Genomic DNA, 20,205 nt, shown 5'->3' on the forward strand with positions numbered 1-20,205 from the left:
CGGCGGTTGCCCACCTGTAGGACGGAGCCGTTACGGCTCTATTATGAGGTATTATTTACCCACCCAGGGACTGCTTTTGGACGTCCCAATTGTCTGGGTCTCCCAATGGAGCGACAAAGAAGAAGGGAATTTTGTTTACTTAACGTAAATTCCTTTTCTTCTAGCTCCAATTGGGAGACCCAGCACCCGCCCCTGTTTTTTTGTGTACACATGTTGTTCATGTTGAATGGTTTCAGTTCTCCGATATTCCTTCGGATTGAATTTACTTTAAACCTGTTTATAATTTTTTCCTCCTTCTTGCTTTTGCACCAAAACTGAGGAGCCCGTGGGAGCACGGGGGGTGTATAGGCAGAAGGGGAGGGGCTTTACACTTTTAGTGTAGTGCTTTGTGTGGCCTCCGGAGGCATAGCTATACACCCAATTGTCTGGGTCTCCCAATTGGAGCTAGAAGAAAAGGAATTTACGGTAAGTAAACAAAATTCCCTTCTTCTCTGAGTCTTCATTGGGGGACACAGCACCCACCCTGCTTGGGTTTGGTTGTTTAATTGCATTTTGCCTGCCATTTTCAGTAGTCTTATGTTCCTAGACCATTTGTTCGCACGGCTACATTATTTTAGTTATGACCTTGTCTTATGTATGGTGGTTCTGGTACTCCTCCTACTGCTTGTGCACCAAACTGATCTGAGTCGGCCTCCGGCTCTGGGTGTATACTGCTAAGGAGGAGCTAACTTTTTTTGTCTACTTAGTGTCAGCCTCCTAGTGTCAGCAACTAATTACCCGTGACGCACAAACGACGGGGGTGGGTGTGATCGCTCCTGCGATCGCACGATAGATCGTATCGTGTGACGCCCACGTTAGACTGATGGCAGCAATATGTAATGCGGTCTTCAGAGTAAAACGGGGAGGGGTCATTTGAGGAATCTGAGGTTTAACAAATATTCTATTTTTTTTTTTTTTTTTTTTTTTTTTTTATATGTGTTTCTTGACTCTTTGTTTCCATATGTAGTTTTGTGTTTAATTTGTGAGTTTCTTGCCTTCTGTCTGAATATACAGTGTACACAATGTACACATTCCAATAAGAACATTAAAACCTGTGTTTGCAGAAAATAAAGAGCAATTAGCTATATAAATATGAAACTAGGTAATTTATGGCGTTTTATTTTTTGACTCTTTTTGCCTACATTAGCTGTGAAATAATACGAGACTATAAGACTGGGGAATCTCTGTGCTACGCGTTTATTGAGTTTGAAAAGGTATACTTTTTTATTTTATGTTTTACATAGCGTCTATTGGTAATCTGGATATTAAGAGACAGCGTGATAAGTGTTTCCTGATTAGAAAATCCCTCAAATCTGATTGACTATATTGATCCCAGTTCACACCCTATGAGTCTGTGTACACCCTTGCAGTCTTGTCGCGTTTTGTTCTGTGCAGATTTGTCACAAAACCTGAAGAATTTACTAAGGCTATGTGTCCACGGGAGAATGTAGCTGCGGATTTTTCTGCATCAAAATCCGCAGCTCTCCCGCAAAATCCGCACCTTTTCAAAGGTGCGGATTTACCGCGGATTTGGTGCAGATATTTTTTTTCCCAATTTTAAAGCCAAAATCCGCAACAATAATTGACATGTTGCAGATTTTTCCGTATCAAAATCCGCACGATATCCGCTGCGGAAAAATCCGCAGCGTGGGCACAGCATTTCCATAAACTAAAATCACCATAAACCCTCTATATCACAGACTAATGCCCTTTCCCCTCAAACTTCCTTCCCACCTTCACTGAAGGAAAGCTTTACTCATGCTTTTTCCGAATCACACCTCACCACTTATGCACTTGACCTGATCTAATCCCATCTCCTGCCGAACTTTACCACCACGCTTATCCCAGCCCTAACCCAACTCTTCAACCTATCATCAACTTCTGGTATCTTCCCTTTTGATTACAAACATGCCACAGTCATACCTATCCTAAAGAAACCATCTCTCGACCCAACCTCTGCATCCAGCTCTTCCCATATCGTTGCTCCCATTCACCTACAACTCCTCGAACAGTATGTCTGCTCTGAACTTTCCTCCCACCTATTGGTTTCAGTACTCCTGATCTCAAAAAGAGACTGGACAGACATCTGTGTGGGATGATATAGTGAATCCTTCTGTGAGTGGAATGTTGGACCAGATGACCCTGGAGCTCCCTTCCAACTTTAACGTTCTAGGAGTTTATATGCCGATGATACTAAGGTCTACCTCTCTGTCCAAGATGTTACCTCTATGCTTTCCAGAATCTGAGTATCTATCAGCCATATTCTCCTACTTCTCCTCTTGCTCCGAAAAGCTCAATATGGGCAAAACCGAACTCCTCATCTTTCCGTCATCTCTCTCTCTCTCTCCCTCTCTCTCTCTGTATATATATATATATATATATATATATATATATATATATATATATATATATATATATATATATATATATATATATATATATATATATATATATATATATATATATATATATATATTGTCTGTCTGTCTCCAAAATTGTGTCCTTACGGTGACACAAAGCTGATTGGCCGCTGGGCTTGCCATGGCCCCGCCCCCCCGCACGAATTGGCCGGCCGCTCGCCCAGGCTCCGCCCCCCCCACAGATTGGCCTCTCGCCCCGGCACCCTGCAGGCATTGGCAACTCGGCCACGCCCCGCCCCCCTCACGCAATGCCCGCTAGCTCTGGCCCCGACTACCAGGTGAGTACTGTACCCCTGGGAGCCCACATCAGCGTACGCCGCCAAACCAGCCGACACATACCCTCGCATTGCTGGGGCTGGCCGGCGTATGCTGGTGTGGGCTCCCGTGCGAGCGGGGGACGAGATGCGCTGGTAACCATGGTAGCATAGTTACCAGCGCATCAAGGTCCTGCAGCGGCGGAAAATACACACACGCACACACATAACAGCACACACACACACATCAGATCACACTCACTCTCACACACACATCACATTGCATCCACATACTCACAACATCCGGGGATATCGCTTGCTTCTCGGCGGCGATATTGTGCTGTGAGCTTCCAGGACCTGCCGGAGGATCACATGGCCAGAAGCATGTGGTATCTCCCGATGTTGTGAGTATGAGCGCGTATGTGCAATATCGTCAATGTGTGTGTGTGTGTGTGTGTGTGTGTGTGTGTGTGTGTGTGTGTGAGTGTATGCGATCGGGTGTGTGTGAGTGTATGCGATCGGATCTGTGAGTGTCGGCAGAGGAGCATGGCGTGCTGGAGGAGGCTGGGAGGAGAGAGGCTGATCCTGGGGAAGGCTGGGATGGGGAGGCTGAGAGAAGAGAGGCTGATGCTGGGGGAGGCTGAGGCTGGGGTAGGCTGGGAGGAGAGAGGCTGATGCTGGGATGAGAGAGGCTGATGCTGGGGACAGAGAGGCTGATGCTGGGGACAGAGAGGCTGATGCTGGGAGGAGAGAGGCTGATGCTGGGAGGAGAGAGGCTGATGCTGGGAGGAGAGAGGCTGATGCTGGGAGGAGAGAGGCTGATGCTGGGAGGAGAGAGGCTGATGCTGGGAGGAGAGAGGCTGATGCTGGGAGGAGAGAGGCTGATGCTGGGAGGAGAGAGGCTGATGCTGGGAGGAGAGAGGCTGATGCTGGGAGGAGAGAGGCTGATGCTGGGAGGAGAGAGGCTGATGCTGGGAGGAGAGAGGCTGATGCTGGGAGGAGAGAGGCTGATGCTGGGAGGAGAGAGGCTGATGCTGGGAGGAGAGAGGCTGATGCTGGGAGGAGAGAGGCTGATGCTGGGAGGAGAGAGGCTGATGCTGGGAGGAGAGAGGCTGATGCTGCGGGCAGAGAGGCTGATGCTGGTGCAGCATGGGGGATGGAGCACGATGGGGGGTGCGCAGCATGGGGGATGGAGCACGTTTGGGAGTGCGCAGCATGGCGCATGGAGCACGTTTGGGAGTGCGCAGCATGGCGGATGGAGCACGTTTGGGAGTGCGCAGCATGGCGGATGGAGCACGTTTGGGAGTGCGCAGCATGGCGGATGGAGCACGTTTGGGAGTGCGCAGCATGGCGGATGGAGCACGTTTGGGAGTGCGCAGCATGGCGGATGGAGCACGTTTGGGAGTGCGCAGCATGGCGGATGGAGCACGTTTGGGAGTGCGCAGCATGGCGGATGGAGCACGTTTGGGAGTGCGCAGCATGGCGGATGGAGCACGTTTGGGAGTGCGCAGCATGAGGGATGCAGCACGATGGGGAGTGCGGAGTATGGCGGATGGAGCACGTTTGGGAGTGCGCAGCATGGCGCATGGACCACGTTTGGGAGTGCGCAGCATGGCGAATGGAGCACGATGGGGGGTGCGCAGCATGGGAGATGGAGCACGATGGGGAGTGCGCTGCATGGGGGATGGAGCACGTTTGGGAGTGCGCAGCATGGGAGATGGAGCACGATGGGGGGTGCGCAGCATGGGGGATGGAGCACGATGGGGAGTGCGCTGCATGGGGGATGGAGCACGATGGGAAGTGCACACCTCCCCCCCAACACACACACGCACGCACGCACGCGCGCGCGCACTGCACAACACAACACACCACACACACACACTGGGAACCACAAACAACTGCCCTACACAGACACCCACACACACAGACAACGCTGCACACACAAATATACGCACATACCGCACAACACACACATTGCACAAAACATACATTGCACAAAACATACCTCCCCCCCAAAACGCACCACACACACACAAACCGCGCAACACACAAGGCTACAGACACACAGTGCTCCACAAACAACGCAACACACATACAACACCGCTCTCACACCCAGACAACACCCAGAACATGTACAGCGCCCTACACAAACACTTGGTAACTACACACAACAACATCTATATATATATATATATATATATATATATATATATAATATATATATATATAATATATATAAACAAAAATCATACATGAACTACACAATACGTAAATTCTAGAATACCCGATGCGTAGAATCGGGCCACCTTCTAGTCTGACATAACCTCCCTACTTGATCTGTCTATCACAATAATTTATACCATGCTTTCCCCTGTGTTGGAAGTCCACTGCCTCAGATCAACCCTTGACTCTGCATTATCTTTCAAACCACAAGCAAGCTCTTGCCACCTCTTATTGCCACCATCTAAAAAATATTTCAAAATCATTCCTTCCCCTAACCCTGAGTCTACTAAAATCCTAGTGCATGCCCTTATCCTCTCTTGTCTCAACTACTGCAATATCCTCCTCTGTGGCATTCCTGCTAATAGTCTCACACACCTCCATTATGTCCTTAACTCTGCTGCTTGACTAATCCACCTTGCTACTCTTTCTCTTCTCTCTACAAATCCCTTCATTGGCTTCTAATTCCACAAAGTATCCAATTCAAACTACTGACATAGATTATGGACGGCTTTGTAGTCAATCTCAAAACTAATCTTCCCACACGTATTTTCCTGTCCTCCCAAGACCTCCTTATATCCTCCACACTTGTACTTTCCTCAACCAATCACCTTCAAGATCTCTCTTGACTATCCCCCCATTCTCCAGACTTTTGTGCCCCAACACATCCTATATCCTCCACACTCAGAACTTTCAGATGGAACTTGAGAACCCATCTCCTCAAGAAAGCTTACAGCCTGCTATGACCTTGCTATCACTTCACCACCACTGGAGCTGCTGCAACCCTCCCCCCAACTTACTGTCTGCTTTTCAATTATCCTGTAGACTGTAAGGCTATGTGCGCACGTTGCGTACTAGCCTGCAGAAATTTCTGCAGCGATCTGAAGAGCACATGTGCGCTTTAGATCGCTGCAGAAATGTCCGTAGTGAGCGCCGATTCCATGCGCTCTGCCTGCAGCTCCTGCCATAGACAGAGCAGGAGCTGCCGGCAAAGCGCAGGAAAGAAGTGACATGTCACTTCTTTTTGCGCAGCGCTTCGGCAGTAGCCGAAGCGCTGCGCACTGAGACGCCACGTGCGCACGGCCCCTGCACAATCTCCATAGACTGTGCAGGGGCCGCAGGACGCATGCAGTTACGCTGCGCTGCAAAGCGCAGCGTAACTGCATGAATTTACGCAACGTGCGCACATAGCCTAAGACCACAAGAGCAAGGGCCCTCTCCCCTTTCCCTTTTGTTTATAGTCTGTTGTGATTTGTGTGGTTGTATTTTGTATGTAAACCAATTTTCACATGTTTAGCACCATGGAAACAATGGTGCTCTAAAATTATCTGATTCATTCTCAGGAGGAGGACTGTGAGAAAGCCTATTTCAAGATGGATAATGTACTTATTGATGACAGGCGCATTCACGTAGATTTCAGTCAATCTGTTGCTAAAGTAAAATGGAAAGGAAAAGGTATTGTGCTGAAATTTAATAAATAATGTGATTTTTGTTTTGTTGTAACCATATAAGTGATTGATTGGGTGCTTATACCAGTATACCTTTTTTGTGTTTATAACTTTAGGACATTATAGTTCACTTGATACGTGTATTTTTGCCCCTGAAAAGAGTATTAGAGTTTACAAGACCCATTTTTACATACGTCATTTGTGAATTTTAATTACCTTGCTATGCCTCCGTGGCATGACTGCGTCATGAATAGACATTTCATTAAGGGGAATTTGCTGTAATTCGAAAATTACTTTTCTTTTGTCGCTCCATTGGGAGACCCAGACAATTGGGTGTATAGCTTCTGCCTCCGGAGGCCACACAAAGTATTACACTTTAAAAAGTGTAACCCCTCCCCTCTGCCTATACACCCTCCCGTGCATCACGGGCTCCTCAGTTTTTATGCTTTGTGTTGAAGGAGGCACACATTCACTCAAGCTCCCATTTTAGTCAGCAGCAGCTGCTGATTGTATCGGATGGAAGAAAAGAGGGCCCCTAACAGGGCCCCCGGCATGCTCCCTTCTCACCCCACTAAGTCGGCGGTGCTGTTAAGGTTGAGGTACCCATTACGGGTACAAAGGCTGGAGCCACATGCCGTTTTCCTTCCCCATCCCTTAGAGGCTCTGGGAGAAGTGGGATCCTAACCGGTCATCCAGGCACTGGGACCGGGCTCCCTCCGCAGCCCCTGTGGGATTCTGACGGACAGGAGACTGAGTATCATCAGGGACAGGCCCTGCATCATAAAGGTACTCTGTGTCCCCCTGGGGACGGTGCATGGAGCACTTGGTCTCAAACGCTGCAGCGGCTGCTGTTTTTGTGTGACGACCGGGGCTACCGCGCCGACCGCGCCTGCTTGCCGGCCGCGGTATTAAATTTAGTCCCCGGCTTTTGCGGCCTAGTGCATTAAACTCCCGCCCCCGGGCCTGCCAGTCAGGGGTAAGGGCGGGACGGTCGGCCTGAAGTCGACTGTGAGGGCTGGAGCATACTTTAGTGTTCTCCTCCCCCCTCACTCATCACTCTGGGGCACCAGATTCCCGCACTTTATTGATCACGCCCACGGCTCCCTCCTCCCCTTAGAACGCCGGCAGCCATGTTTTAAACACATTCTGCCGGTGGAGGACTTCTGGCTGCAGCTCTGGGAGACCCAAGGCAGGGAATCTGGTGGACACACACCGCTCTGGGCGGTCAGTAAGCCACACCGGTCACCCGGTACTGGTCCCCCTAGGGTGCCGAACTATATATATATAATATAATATAATATAATATAATATAATATATATAATATAATATATATTATATTATATATATTATATATATATATATATATTATATATTATATATAAATATATATATTATATATAAATATATATATATTATATATATTATATATATATTATATATATATTATAATATATATTATATATATATATATATAATATATATTATATATATATATAATATATATTATATATATATATATATAATATATATTATATATATATATATATAATATATATTATATATTATATTTGTATACATTTTCTAGGTTCGGCCGCAGTGTTTAGCCCTTGGCTATATACCCTCAGTGATTACTCTCCTAGGAGAGAACAGCATGTCGGTCAGAAGGAGCAAGGGTACCAAGACACAGGGTTATTTTGCAACCTGTACCTCTTTTGCGGCTATGCTACCTGCAGGTTCCACCTACCCTCACTGTGAGCAATGCTCGGGCCCTGTGGCACTCGCTCAGCCGGAGCCTCGGGCACTGGTGGGACCCTCGGCCCAGGTAGAACCGCCGGCCTCCCCTGTCCAGGCGGCAGGGACAGAGTTTGCAGTTTTAGCTGAGAAACTCTCTGAGTCACTTTCACAATCCATGGCTCAGTCTGTGGACAAATGGTCTGCTAAGATACTAGAAGCCTTACAGTCCAGACCGGCCCTTACACAGGCCCCGGGCAGTGCGGGGTCATCGCCCCCAGGCCCCTCTCGGTCTGCGCCGCAGCATGCTCCTGGGGTGGCCCCTAGGTATCACGTGGAGGACTCCGGCACGGACCGCAGTCCCAGACCGGCTAAGCGGGCTCGCTGGGAATCTTCCCCGACTTCATCACGCTGTTCGGGGTCTCAGCTTGAGGACTCTCTGGAGGATGAGGCAGAGGTCGCAGCCCAGGGCTCTGACCCTGACGTTGCTCTCAATCTTGATACACCTGAAGGGGACGCCATAGTAAATGACCTTATAGCGTCAATCAACCAGGTGCTAGATCTATCTCCCCCGCCTCTACCTGTGGAGGAGTCGGCTTCACAGCAGGAGAAACACCAGTTTAGGTTTCCCAAACGTACACGGAGTGCTTTTTTCGATCACTCTAACTTCAGAGATGCTGTCCAGAAGCACAGAGCTTTTCCGGACAAGCGCTTTTCTAAGCGCCTTAATGACACACGTTACCCCTTCCCCTCTGACGTAGTCAAGGGTTGGGCTCAATGTCCCAAGGTGGATCCTCCAGTCTCTAGACTGGCGGCTAGATCCGTAGTAGCAGTGGCTGACGGTTCATCGCTCAAGGATGCCACTGACAGGCAGATAGAGCTCCTAATGAAATCCATCTTTGAAGCCACAGGCGCGTCTTTCGCCCCGGCCTTTGCAGCCGTGTGGGCACTCCAAGCTATCTCAGCTTGTCTGTCTGAGATTAATGCGGTCACACGTACCTCTGCTCCGCAAGTAGCGTCTTTGACTTCTCAGGCGTCGGCTTTTTCGTCCTACGCCATGAACGCCGTCCTGGACTCTGCTAGCCGTACAGCGGTAGCATCCGCCAATTCGGTGGCAGTCCACAGGGCCATGTGGCTACGCGAATGGAAGGCAGACTCTGCTTCCAAGAAGTTCTTGACCGGTTTGCCTTTTTCTGGCGACCGATTGTTTGGCGAGCAATTGGATGAAATTATTAAGCAATCTAAGGGAAAGGACTCGTCCTTACCCCAATCCAAGCCAAAAAGACCTCAGCAACGGAAAATTCAGGCGAGGTTTCGGTCCTTTCGGCCCTCAGCCAGATCTCAATCCTCCTCATCCAACAGGCCACAGAAGAGCCAGAGAAACTCTTCTGCATGGCGGTCTAAGTCACGTCCTCCAAAGACCGCCGGAGGCACCGTCTCCAAGGCGGCCTCCTCATGACTTTCGGCCTCCACAAACCGCATCCTCGGTCGGTGGCAGGCTCTCCCGCTTTGGCGACGCCTGGTGGCCACATGTCCAAGACCGATGGGTGAGAGACATTCTGTCTCACGGTTACAGGATAGAGTTCTGCTCTCGTCCTCCGACTCGTTTCTTCAGAACATCTCCGCCCCCCGAGCGAGCCGATGCACTTGCTCAGGCGGTGGACACTCTGAAGACAGAAGGAGTTGTGATCCCCGTTCCCCTTCAGGAACGTGGTCGCGGTTTTTACTCCAACCTGTTCGTGGTGGCAAAAAAGGACGGATCATTCCGTCCCATTTTGGACCTCAAATTGCTCAACAGACATGTGAGAACCAGACGGTTTCGCATGGAATCCCTCCGCTCTGTCATCGCTTCGATGTCACAAGGAGACTTCCTAGCATCAATCGACATCAGGGATGCCTATCTCCATGTGCCGATCGCACCAGAGCATCAACGCTTCCTGCGTTTCGCCATTGGGGACGAACACCTTCAGTTTGTGGCACTGCCTTTCGGCCTGGCGACAGCCCCACGGGTCTTCACCAAGGTCATGGCATCCGTTGTGGCAGTCCTGCACTCTCAGGGCCACTCGGTGATCCCTTACTTAGACGATCTCCTGGTCAAGGCACCCTCCCGGGTGGCATGTCAACACAGCCTGGCCGTTGCTCTGGAGACTCTCCAGAGGTTCGGGTGGATCATCAATTTCCCAAAGTCAAAATTGACTCCGGCCCAATCACTGACTTACCTCGGGATGGAGTTTCATACTCTCTCAGCGATAGTCAAGCTTCCGCTGGACAAACAGCATTCGCTGCAAGCTGGGGTGCACTCTCTCCTTCGGGCCCAGTCACACCCCTTGAGGCGCCTCATGCACTTCCTGGGGAAGATGGTGGCAGCGATGGAGGCAGTCCCCTTTGCGCAGTTTCATCTGCGTCCACTCCAATGGGACATTCTCCGCAAATGGGACAGGAGGTCGACGTCCCTAGACAGGAACGTCTCCCTTTCTCTGGCAGCCAAAACCTCTCTTCAGTGGTGGCTTCTTCCCACTTCTCTGTCGAAGGGAAAATCCTTCCTGCCCCCATCCTGGGCTGTGGTCACGACGGACGCGAGTCTGTCAGGGTGGGGAGCGTTTTTTTCTCCACCACAGGGCTCAGGGAACCTGGACTCCGACAGAGTCCTCCCTTCAGATCAATGTTCTGGAGATAAGGGCAGTGTACCTAGCCCTAAAGGCGTTCCATCGGTGGCTGGAGGGCAGGCAGATCCGCATACAGTCGGACAACGCCACGGTGGTCGCGTACATCAACCACCAGGGCGGCACGCGCAGCCGTCAAGCCTTCCAAGAAGTTCGGCGGATTCTGCTGTGGGCGGAGGCCACAGCCTCCACCATCTCCGCAGTTCACATCCCGGGCGTAGAAAACTGGGAAGCAGACTTTCTCAGTCGCCAGGGCATGGACGCAGGGGAATGGTCTCTTCACCCGGACGTGTTTCAAGAGATCTGTTGCCGCTGGGGGACGCCGGACGTCGACCTCATGGCGTCTCGGCACAACAACAAAGTCCCGGCATTCATGGCACGGTCTCAAGATCACAGAGCTCTGGCGGCGGACGCATTAGTTCAGGATTGGTCGCAGTTTCGACTGCCTTATGTATTTCCTCCTCTGGCAATGCTGCCCAGAGTGTTACGCAAGATCAAGTCCGACTGCCGCCGCGCCATCCTCGTCGCTCCAGACTGGCCGAGGAGGTCGTGGTACCCGGATCTGTGGCACCTCACGGTGGGTCAACCGTGGGCACTCCCAGACCGACCAGACTTGCTGTCTCAAGGGCCATTTTTCCATCTGAATTCTGCGGCCCTCAACCTGACTGTGTGGCCATTGAGTCCTGGCTCCTAGCGTCCTCAGGGTTATCTCAAAATGTCATTGCCACTATGAAACAGGCCAGGAAACCAACGTCCGCCAAGATCTATCATAGGACTTGGAGGATCTTCTTATCCTGGTGCTCTGATCAGGGTTTTACCCCCTGGCCGTTTGCCTTACCCACTTTTCTTTCTTTCCTTCAATCCGGAATGGACAAGGGGTTGTCTCTCGGCTCTCTCAAGGGACAAGTATCGGCGCTATCCGTATTTTTTCAAAAGCGTCTAGCCAGGCTTCCGCAGGTCCGCACGTTCCTGCAGGGAGTTTGGCACATAGTCCCACCTTACAAGAGGCCGCTGGAACCATGGGATCTTAACAGAGTGCTAAAGGCTCTTCAGAAACCACCTTTCGAGCCACTGCGGGATGTCTCCCTTTCACGTCTTTCGCAGAAGGTGGTCTTTCTAGTGGCAGTCATATCGCTCCGTAGAGTGTCGGAGTTGGCAGCGCTGTCATGCAAAGCCCCCTTCCTGGTTTTTCACCAGGATAAGGTGGTTCTGCGTCCGGTCCCGGAATTTCTCCCTAAGGTGGTATCCCCTTTTCATCTCAATCAGGATATCTCCTTACCTTCTTTTTGTCCTCATCCAGTTCACCAATGTGAAAAGGAGTTGCATTTGTTAGATCTAGTGAGAGCACTCCGGCTCTACATTTCTCGCACGGCGCCCCTGCGCCATTCTGATGCGCTCTTTGTCCTTGTCGCTGGCCAGCGTAAGGGGTCGCAGGCTTCCAAGTCAACCTTGGCTCGGTGGATCAAGGAACCGATTCTTGAAGCCTACCGTTCTTCTGGGCTTCCGATTCCTGCAGGGCTGAAAGCCCATTCTACCAGAGCCGTGGGTGCATCCTGGGCATTGCGGCACCAGGCTACGGCTCAGCAGGTGTGTCAGGCGGCTACCTGGTCGAGTCTGCACACTTTCACGAAACACTATCAGGTGCATGCCTATGCTTCGGCAGATGCCAGCCTAGGTAGGCGAGTCCTTCAGGCGGCGGTTGCCCACCTGTAAGAGGGAGCCGTTGTCAGCTCTTTTTATTGGGGTATTCTTTTACCCACCCAGGGACTGCTTTTGGACGTCCCAATTGTCTGGGTCTCCCAATGGAGCGACAAAGAAGAAGGGAATTTTGTTTACTTACCGTAAATTCCTTTTCTTCTAGCTCCTATTGGGAGACCCAGCACCCGCCCCTGTTCCCTTCGGGCTGTTGTTCTTTTGTGTACACATGTTGTTCATGTTGAATTGTTCTTTCTTTGTCGCTCCATTGGGAGACCCAGACAATTGGGTGTATAGCTTCTGCCTCCGGAGGCCACACAAAGTATTACACTTTAAAAAGTGTAACCCCTCCCCTCTGCCTATACACCCTCCCGTGCATCACGGGCCCATCAGTTTTTTTGCTTTGTGTTGAAGGAGGCAGACACATTCACGCAAGCTCCACATTTTAGTCAGCAGCAGCTGCTGACTTTATCGGATGGAAGAAAAGAGGGCCCCTAACAGGGCTCCCGGCATGCTCCCTTCTCACCCCACTCTGGTCGGCGGTGCTGTTAAGGTTGAGGTACCCATTGCGGGTACAGAGGCTGGAGCCCACATGCTGTTTTTCCTTCCCCATCCCTTAGGGGCTCTGGGTGAAGTGGGATCCTAACCGGTCACCATACACTGGGACCGGGCTCCTTCCGCAGCCCCTGGGGGAATCTGACGGACAGGAGACCGGGTATCATCAGGGACAGGCCCTGCTACTCTGAGGTACTCTGTGTCCCCTTGGGGACGGCGCATAGAGCGCCTGTGTAACGGACGCTGCAGCAGCTGCTGGGTGTTTTGTGTCGCCGGGACTACCGCGCCGACCGCGCTTGTTTGCCGGCCGCGTTAATAACTTTAGTCCCCGGCTTTTGCGGCCTAGTACCGCATACTCCCGCCCCCGGGCCTGCCAGTCAGGGGTAAGGGCGGGACGCTTGACTAGACGTCAGCTGTGAGGGCTGGAGCATACTTAGGTATCCTCCTACCCCCTCACTGAGCACTGCGGGGCACCAGATTCCCGCACTTTCTGAGGCACGCCCACGGCTCCCTCCTCCTCTCAGAACGCTGGCAGCCATTGCTATCAGCACTTTTGCCGGTGGAGATCTTCAGACCGAGCTCCACAGCTCTGGGAGGCCCAGGCAGGGAATCTGGTGGACACACAACCGCTGAGGGCGGTCAGTAAGCCGCACCTGTTACTAGGTGCTGGCCCCCCTGGGTGCCGAAGTGTATATTTATATCCTTATATTGTATACATTTACTCTGTTCGGCCGCACTATTTGCTTTTGGCTATATACCCTCACTGATTGCTCTAAGAGGAGACAACAGCATGTCGTCCGCAAAGAGCAAGGGTGCCAAGGCACAGGCTTATTTTGCAACCTGTACCTCTTGTGCGGCTATGTTACCTGCAGGTTCCACCTACCCTCATTGTGTGCAATGCTCGGCCCCTGTGACACTCACTCAGCCGGAGCCTCAGCCACTGGTGGGACCCTCGGCCCAGGTAGAACCACCGGCTACCACTGTCCAGGTGGCAGGGACAGAGTTTGCAGTGTTGGCTGAGAAACTTTCTGAGTCACTTTCTCAATCCATGGCTCAGTCTATGGATAGATGGTCTGCTAAGATACTTGAAGCTTTGCAGTCCAGACCGGTGACACAGGCCCCGGGCACTGTTGAATCATTGCCCCCAGGCCCCCCTCGGTCGGCGCAGCAAAGTGCTCCTGAGGTGACTCCTAGGTCCCACGGTGAGGACTCCGACACGGACCGCAGTCCCAGACCGGCTAAGCGGGCTCGCTGGGAGCTTCCCTCGACTTCATCACACTGCTCAGGGTCTCAAAATGAGGACTCTCTGGAGGATGAAGCGGATGTGGCAGATCAGGGCTCTGATCCTGACACCGCTCTCAATCTTGATACACCTGAAGGGGACGCCATAGTAAATGACCTTATAGCGTCCATCAATCAGGTGTTAGAATTTTCTCCTCCAGCTCCTCCGATTGAGGAGTCAGCTTCTCAGCAGGAGAAATTCCAATTTAGGTTTCCCAAACGTACACGGAGTGCGTTTTTTGACCACTCCAACTTCAGAGATACAGTCCAGAAACACCGAGCTTTTCCGGACAAGCGCTTTACTAAGCGCCTTAATGACACACGCTACCCCTTCCCCACTGACGTAGTTAAGGGTTGGGCTCAGTGTCCCAAGGTGGATCCCCCAGTCTCTAGACTGGCGGCTAGATCCATAGTAGCAGTGGCAGATGGTGCGTCGCTCAAGGATGCCACTGACAGGCAAATAGAGCTCCTGATGAAATCCATCTATGAAGCCATAGGCGCGTCTTTTGCTCCGGCATTCGCAGCCGTATGGGCACTCCAAGCTATCTCAGCTTGTCTGTCTGAGATTAATGCAGTCACACGTGCCTCTACTCCGCAGGTCGTGTCTTTAACCTCTCAGGCGTCGGCTTTTTCGTCCTACGCCATGAACGCCGTCCTGGACTCTGCTAGCCGTACAGCGGTAGCATCCGCCAATTCAGTGGCAGTCTGCAGGGCCATGTGGCTACGCGAATGGAAGGCAGACTCCGCTTCCAAGAAGTTCTTAATCGGTTTGCCATTTTCTGGCGACCGTCTGTTTGGCGAGCAATTGGATGAAATCATTACACAATCCAAGGGAAAGGACTCGTCCTTACCCCAGTCCAAACCAAACAGACCTCAGCAACGGAAGATACAATCGAGGTTTCGGTCCTTTCGGCCCTCAGCCAGGTCTCAATTCTCCACGTCCAACAGGCCACAGAAGGGCCAGAGGAACTCTGATTCATGGCGGTCTAAGTCACGTCCTAAAAAGACTGCCGGAGGAACCGCCCCCAAAGCGGCCTCCTCATGACTTTCGGCCTCCCGAAACCGCATCCTCGGTCGGTGGCAGGCTCTCCCGCTTTTGCGACGCCTGGTTGCCACATGTCCAAGACCGATGGGTGAGAGACATTCTGTCTCACGGTTACAGGATAGAACTCAGCTCTCGTCCTCCGACTCGTTTCTTCAGAACATCTCCGCCCCCCCGAGCGAGCCGATGCTCTTTTTCAGGCGGTGAGCACTCTGAAGGCAGAAGGAGTGGTGATCCCTGTTCCCCTCCAAGAATGGGGTCGCGGTTTTTACTCCAACTTGTTTGTGGTGCCAAAAAAGGACGGATCATTCCGTCCCGTTCTGGACCTCAAACTGCTCAACAGACACGTGAAAACCAGACGGTTCCGGATGGAATCTCTCCGCTCTGTCATCGCCTCGATGTCCCAAGGAGACTTCCTAGCATCAATCGACATCAGGGATGCTTATCTCCACGTGCCGATTGCACCAGAGCATCAGCGCTTCCTGCGTTTCGCCATCGGAGACGAACACCTTCAGTTCGTGGCACTGCCTTTCGGCCTGGCGACAGCCCCACGGGTCTTCACCAAGGTCATGGCAACAGTGGTGGCAGTCCTACACTCTCTGGGACACTCGGTGATCCCTTACTTAGACGATCTTCTAGTCAGGGCACCCTCCCGGGTGGCATGCCAACACAGCCTGAACACTGCTCTGGAGACTCCAGAGGTTCGGGTGGATCATCAATTTCCCAAAGTCAAAATTGACACCGACTCAATCGCTAACTTACCTCGGGATGGAGTTTCATACTCTCTCAGCGATAGTGAAGCTCCCGCTGGACAAACAGCGCTCACTACAGACAGGGGTGCAATCTCTCCTTCGAGCCCAGTCACACCCCTTGAGGCGCCTCATGCACTTCCTAGGGAAGATGGTGGCAGCGATGGAGGCAGTTCCATTTGCGCAGTTCCATCTGCGTCCACTCCAATGGGACATTCTCCGCAAATGGGACAGGAGGTCGACGTCCCTCGACAGGAACGTCTCCCTCTCTCGGGCAGCCAAAGCCTCTCTTCAGTGGTGGCTTCTTCCCACTTCTCTGTCGAAAGGAAAATCCTTCCTGCCCCCATCCTGGGCTGTGGTCACGACGGACGCGAGTCTGTCAGGGTGGGGAGCAGTCTTCCTCCACCACAGGGCTCAGGGTACCTGGACTCAGCCAGAGTCCTCCCTTCAGATCAATGTTCTGGAGATAAGGGCAGTGTATCTAGCCCTAAAGGCGTTCCAGCCGTGGCTGGAAGGCAGGCAGATCCGAATTCAGTCGGACAACGCCACGGCGGTGGCGTACATCAACCACCAAGGCGGCACACGCAGTCGTCAAGCCTTCCAAGAAGTTCGGCGGATTCTGCTGTGGGTGGAAGCCACAGCCTCCACCATCTCCGCAGTTCACATCCCGGGCGTAGAAAACTGGGAAGCAGACTTTCCCAGTCGCCAGGGCATGGACGCAGGGGAATGGTCTCTTCACCCGGACGTGTTTCAAGAGATCTGTTGCCGCTGGGGAACGCCGGACGTCGATTTAATGGCGTCCCAGCACAACAACAAGGTCCCGGCATTCATGGCACGGTCTCAAGATCACAGAGCGCTGGCGGCAGACGCATTAGTTCAGGATTGGTCGCAGTTTCGACTGCCTTATGTATTTCCTCCTCTGGCACTGCTGCCCAGAGTGTTACGCAAGATCAGGTCCGACTGCCGCCGCGCCATCCTCATCGCCCCAGACTGGCCGAGGAGGTCGTGGTACCCGGATCTGTGGCATCTCACGGTGGGTCAACCGTGGGCACTACCAGACCGACCAGACTTGCTGTCTCAAGGGCCATTTTTCCATCTGAATTCTGCGGCCCTCAACCTGACTGTGTGGCCATTGAGTCCTGGATCCTAGCGTCTTCAGGGTTATCTCAAGAGGTCATTGCCACTATGAGACAGGCCAGGAAACCAACGTCCGCCAAGATCTACCACAGGACGTGGAGGATCTTCTTATCCTGGTGCTCTGATCAGGGGTTTACTCCCTGGCCGTTTGCCTTGCCCACTTTTCTGTCCTTCCTTCAATCCGGAATGGAAAAGGGTTTGTCTCTCGGCTCTCTCAAGGGACAAGTATCGGCGCTTTCCGTGTTTTTTCAAAAGCGTCTAGCCAGGCTTCCGCAGGTACGCACGTTCCTGCAGGGGGTTTGCCACATAGTCCCTCCTTACAAGCGTCCGCTAGAACCCTGGGATCTTAACAGGGTGCTAACGGCTCTTCAGAAATCACCTTTCGAGCCGATGAGGGAGGTGTCTCTTTCACGCCTTTCGCAGAAGGTGGTCTTCCTAGTGGCAGTCACATCACTTCGGAGAGTGTCTGAGCTAGCTGCGCTGTCATGCAAAGCCCCCTTCCTGGTGTTTCACCAGGATAAGGTGGTTCTGCGTCCGGTCCCGGAATTTCTCCCTAAGGTGGTATCCCCTTTTCATCTCAATCAGGATATCTCCTTACCTTCTTTTTGTCCTAATCCAGTTCACCAATGTGAAAAGGATTTGCACTTGTTAGATCTGGTGAGAGCACTCAGACTCTACATTTCTCGTACGGCGCCCCTGCGCCGTTCTGATGCGCTCTTTGTCCTTGTCGCTGGCCAGCGTAAAGGGTCGCAGGCTTCCAAGTCAACCTTGGCTCGGTGGATCAAGGAACTGATTCTTGAAGCCTATCGTTCTTCTGGGCTTCCGGTCCCTTCAGGGCTGAAAGCCCATTCTACCAGAGCCGTGGGGGCGTCCTGGGCATTGCGGCACCAGGCTACGGCTCAGCAGGTGTGTCAGGCGGCTACCTGGTCGAGTCTGCACACTTTCACGAAACACTATCAGGTGCATACCTATGCTTCGGCAGATGCCAGCCTAGGTAGGCGAGTCCTTCAGGCGGCGGTTGCCCACCTGTAGGAAGGGGCCGTTTTACGGCTCTTTTTATCGAGGTATTCTTTTACCCACCCAGGGACTGCTTTTGGACGTCTCAATTGTCTGGGTCTCCCAATGGAGCGACAAAGAAGAAGGGAATTTTGTTTACTTACCGTAAATTCCTTTTCTTCTAGCTCCTATTGGGAGACCCAGCACCCGCCCCTGTTCCCTTCGGGCTGTTGTTCTTTTGTGTACACATGTTGTTCATGTTGAATTGTTCTTTTGGTTCATGGTTCAGTTCTCCGAACATCCTTCGGATTGAATTTACCTTAGACCAATTTATAAGTTTCCTCCTTCCTGCTTTTGCACCAAAACTGAGGAGCCCGTGATGCACGGGAGGGTGTATAGGCAGAGGGGAGGGGTTACACTTTTTAAAGTGTAATACTTTGTGTGGCCTCCGGAGGCAGAAGCTATACACCCAATTGTCTGGGTCTCCCAATAGGAGCTAGAAGAAAAGGAATTTACGGTAAGTAAACAAAATTCCCTTCATTGTTTTAAATCAGATTATGTTAAATACTATATTCATTTGCCATAAATATTTACATTTTACATAGGTTAAATGCTACTTTTCTTCAAATCTGTTTTTTCCTTTTGTTCCTGTGCATCTATTCCTGATATATGGCCTCCTATTCCTTGTACATAAATCGTCTTTTTTTTAGCCACATGTGTGAGGTCCACAAAAAGACTTCCAAAGAGAAGAGTTGACGATTGCTCCCTATAAAACCACATGTATTTGAGCATTTGGTAAGTATTTCCAAGCCAAAACCAGGAGTGGGCAATATGACGAAAAGTATTGAAAAATGTGCACCACTTCTGCATTTTTTTTTTCCCTAACGCCTGGTTTTGGCTTACAAAGAGGTACTGTATTTTTCGGCCTTTAAGACGCACCGGACCATAAGACACAGCCTGGTTTTAGAGAAGGAAAATAGGAAAATAAAATTTTAAGCAAAAAATGTGGTCATGACACGTTGTTATGGGGCGAGTATCTGCTGCTGACACTGTTATGGGGGTAATGTCCCCAAATTCTCTACTAAGGTACCCCATCCTGGTAGTGAGCCTCCTGCCTTGTTTGTGTATGTATATATATATATATATATATATATATATATATATGTATGTATATGTATGTATATATATATATATATATATATATATATATATATATATATATATATATATATATATGTCCCTCATCCTGGTATAGCCCCATCTTGCTATATACTGCCATCCTGGTATGTGCTCCCATCCTGCTCATATACACCCATCATCCTGCTCATATACACCCATCATCCTGCTCATATACCCCCATCATCCTGCTCATATACCCCCATCATCCTGCTCATATACCCCCATCATCCTGCTCATATACCCCCATCATCCTGCTATGTCCTGCATCCTGTGGCACACAAAAAAAAACAAAAAAACGTTTACACTCACCTTTCCTCGTTCCACACAGCGTCGCGCCTTCTCCTGTCTGCCGGCAGCGCTGTGTTGAGCCGGCCACGATCCCTGCAGCATCGCGATGTCCTCCTGTCTGTGGCGGCGCGACTGTGTGGACACGTGCACACAGCGATGACGTCATCGTTGTGAGCACCACTAGTTTCCATACAGCCGCGGCCGGCAGACAAGAGGACATCGCGATGCTGCAGGGGAACGGTGAGTACATTGATTCACTGCATCCCGCGCTGATGATGATGCGCGGGGAGCAGTGAATACAGCCGAGCATGATCACTCCAGGCTGTAGTTGCCAGGGGTGATCACGCGAGCTGGCTGTTTACTATGCGCGCGTCCCCGCCCATCAGCCCGCCCACCTGTAGCGCCGGCTTCAGCGCTGAGAGATGGGCGGGAGGATGGGCGTGCATATGGAATGATAGGGCCCATGTGGTCACGGCAGGCGCTGCTACAACCTGCTCATGCCGCCCA

General features: G+C 51.4%; 1 protein-coding gene across 2 annotated transcripts in view; it reads left to right on the forward strand.

Annotated features, from left to right (window-relative positions):
* Positions 1 to 20,205, forward strand: part of PPIL4 (peptidylprolyl isomerase like 4) — a 159,921-nt gene that overhangs the window by 93,248 nt on the left and 46,468 nt on the right. For both annotated transcript variants that reach the window (XM_075338233.1, XM_075338234.1), the window contains exons 9-10: positions 1,187 to 1,253; positions 6,277 to 6,388. In XM_075338233.1, the coding sequence (XP_075194348.1) occupies positions 1,187 to 1,253; positions 6,277 to 6,388 (179 nt within the window). The remainder of the gene's footprint in view (positions 1 to 1,186; positions 1,254 to 6,276; positions 6,389 to 20,205) is intronic.

The sequence above is a fragment of the Anomaloglossus baeobatrachus genome, chromosome 3 (genome assembly GCF_048569485.1).
Source record: "Anomaloglossus baeobatrachus isolate aAnoBae1 chromosome 3, aAnoBae1.hap1, whole genome shotgun sequence".
Taxonomy (NCBI): domain Eukaryota; kingdom Metazoa; phylum Chordata; class Amphibia; order Anura; family Aromobatidae; genus Anomaloglossus; species Anomaloglossus baeobatrachus.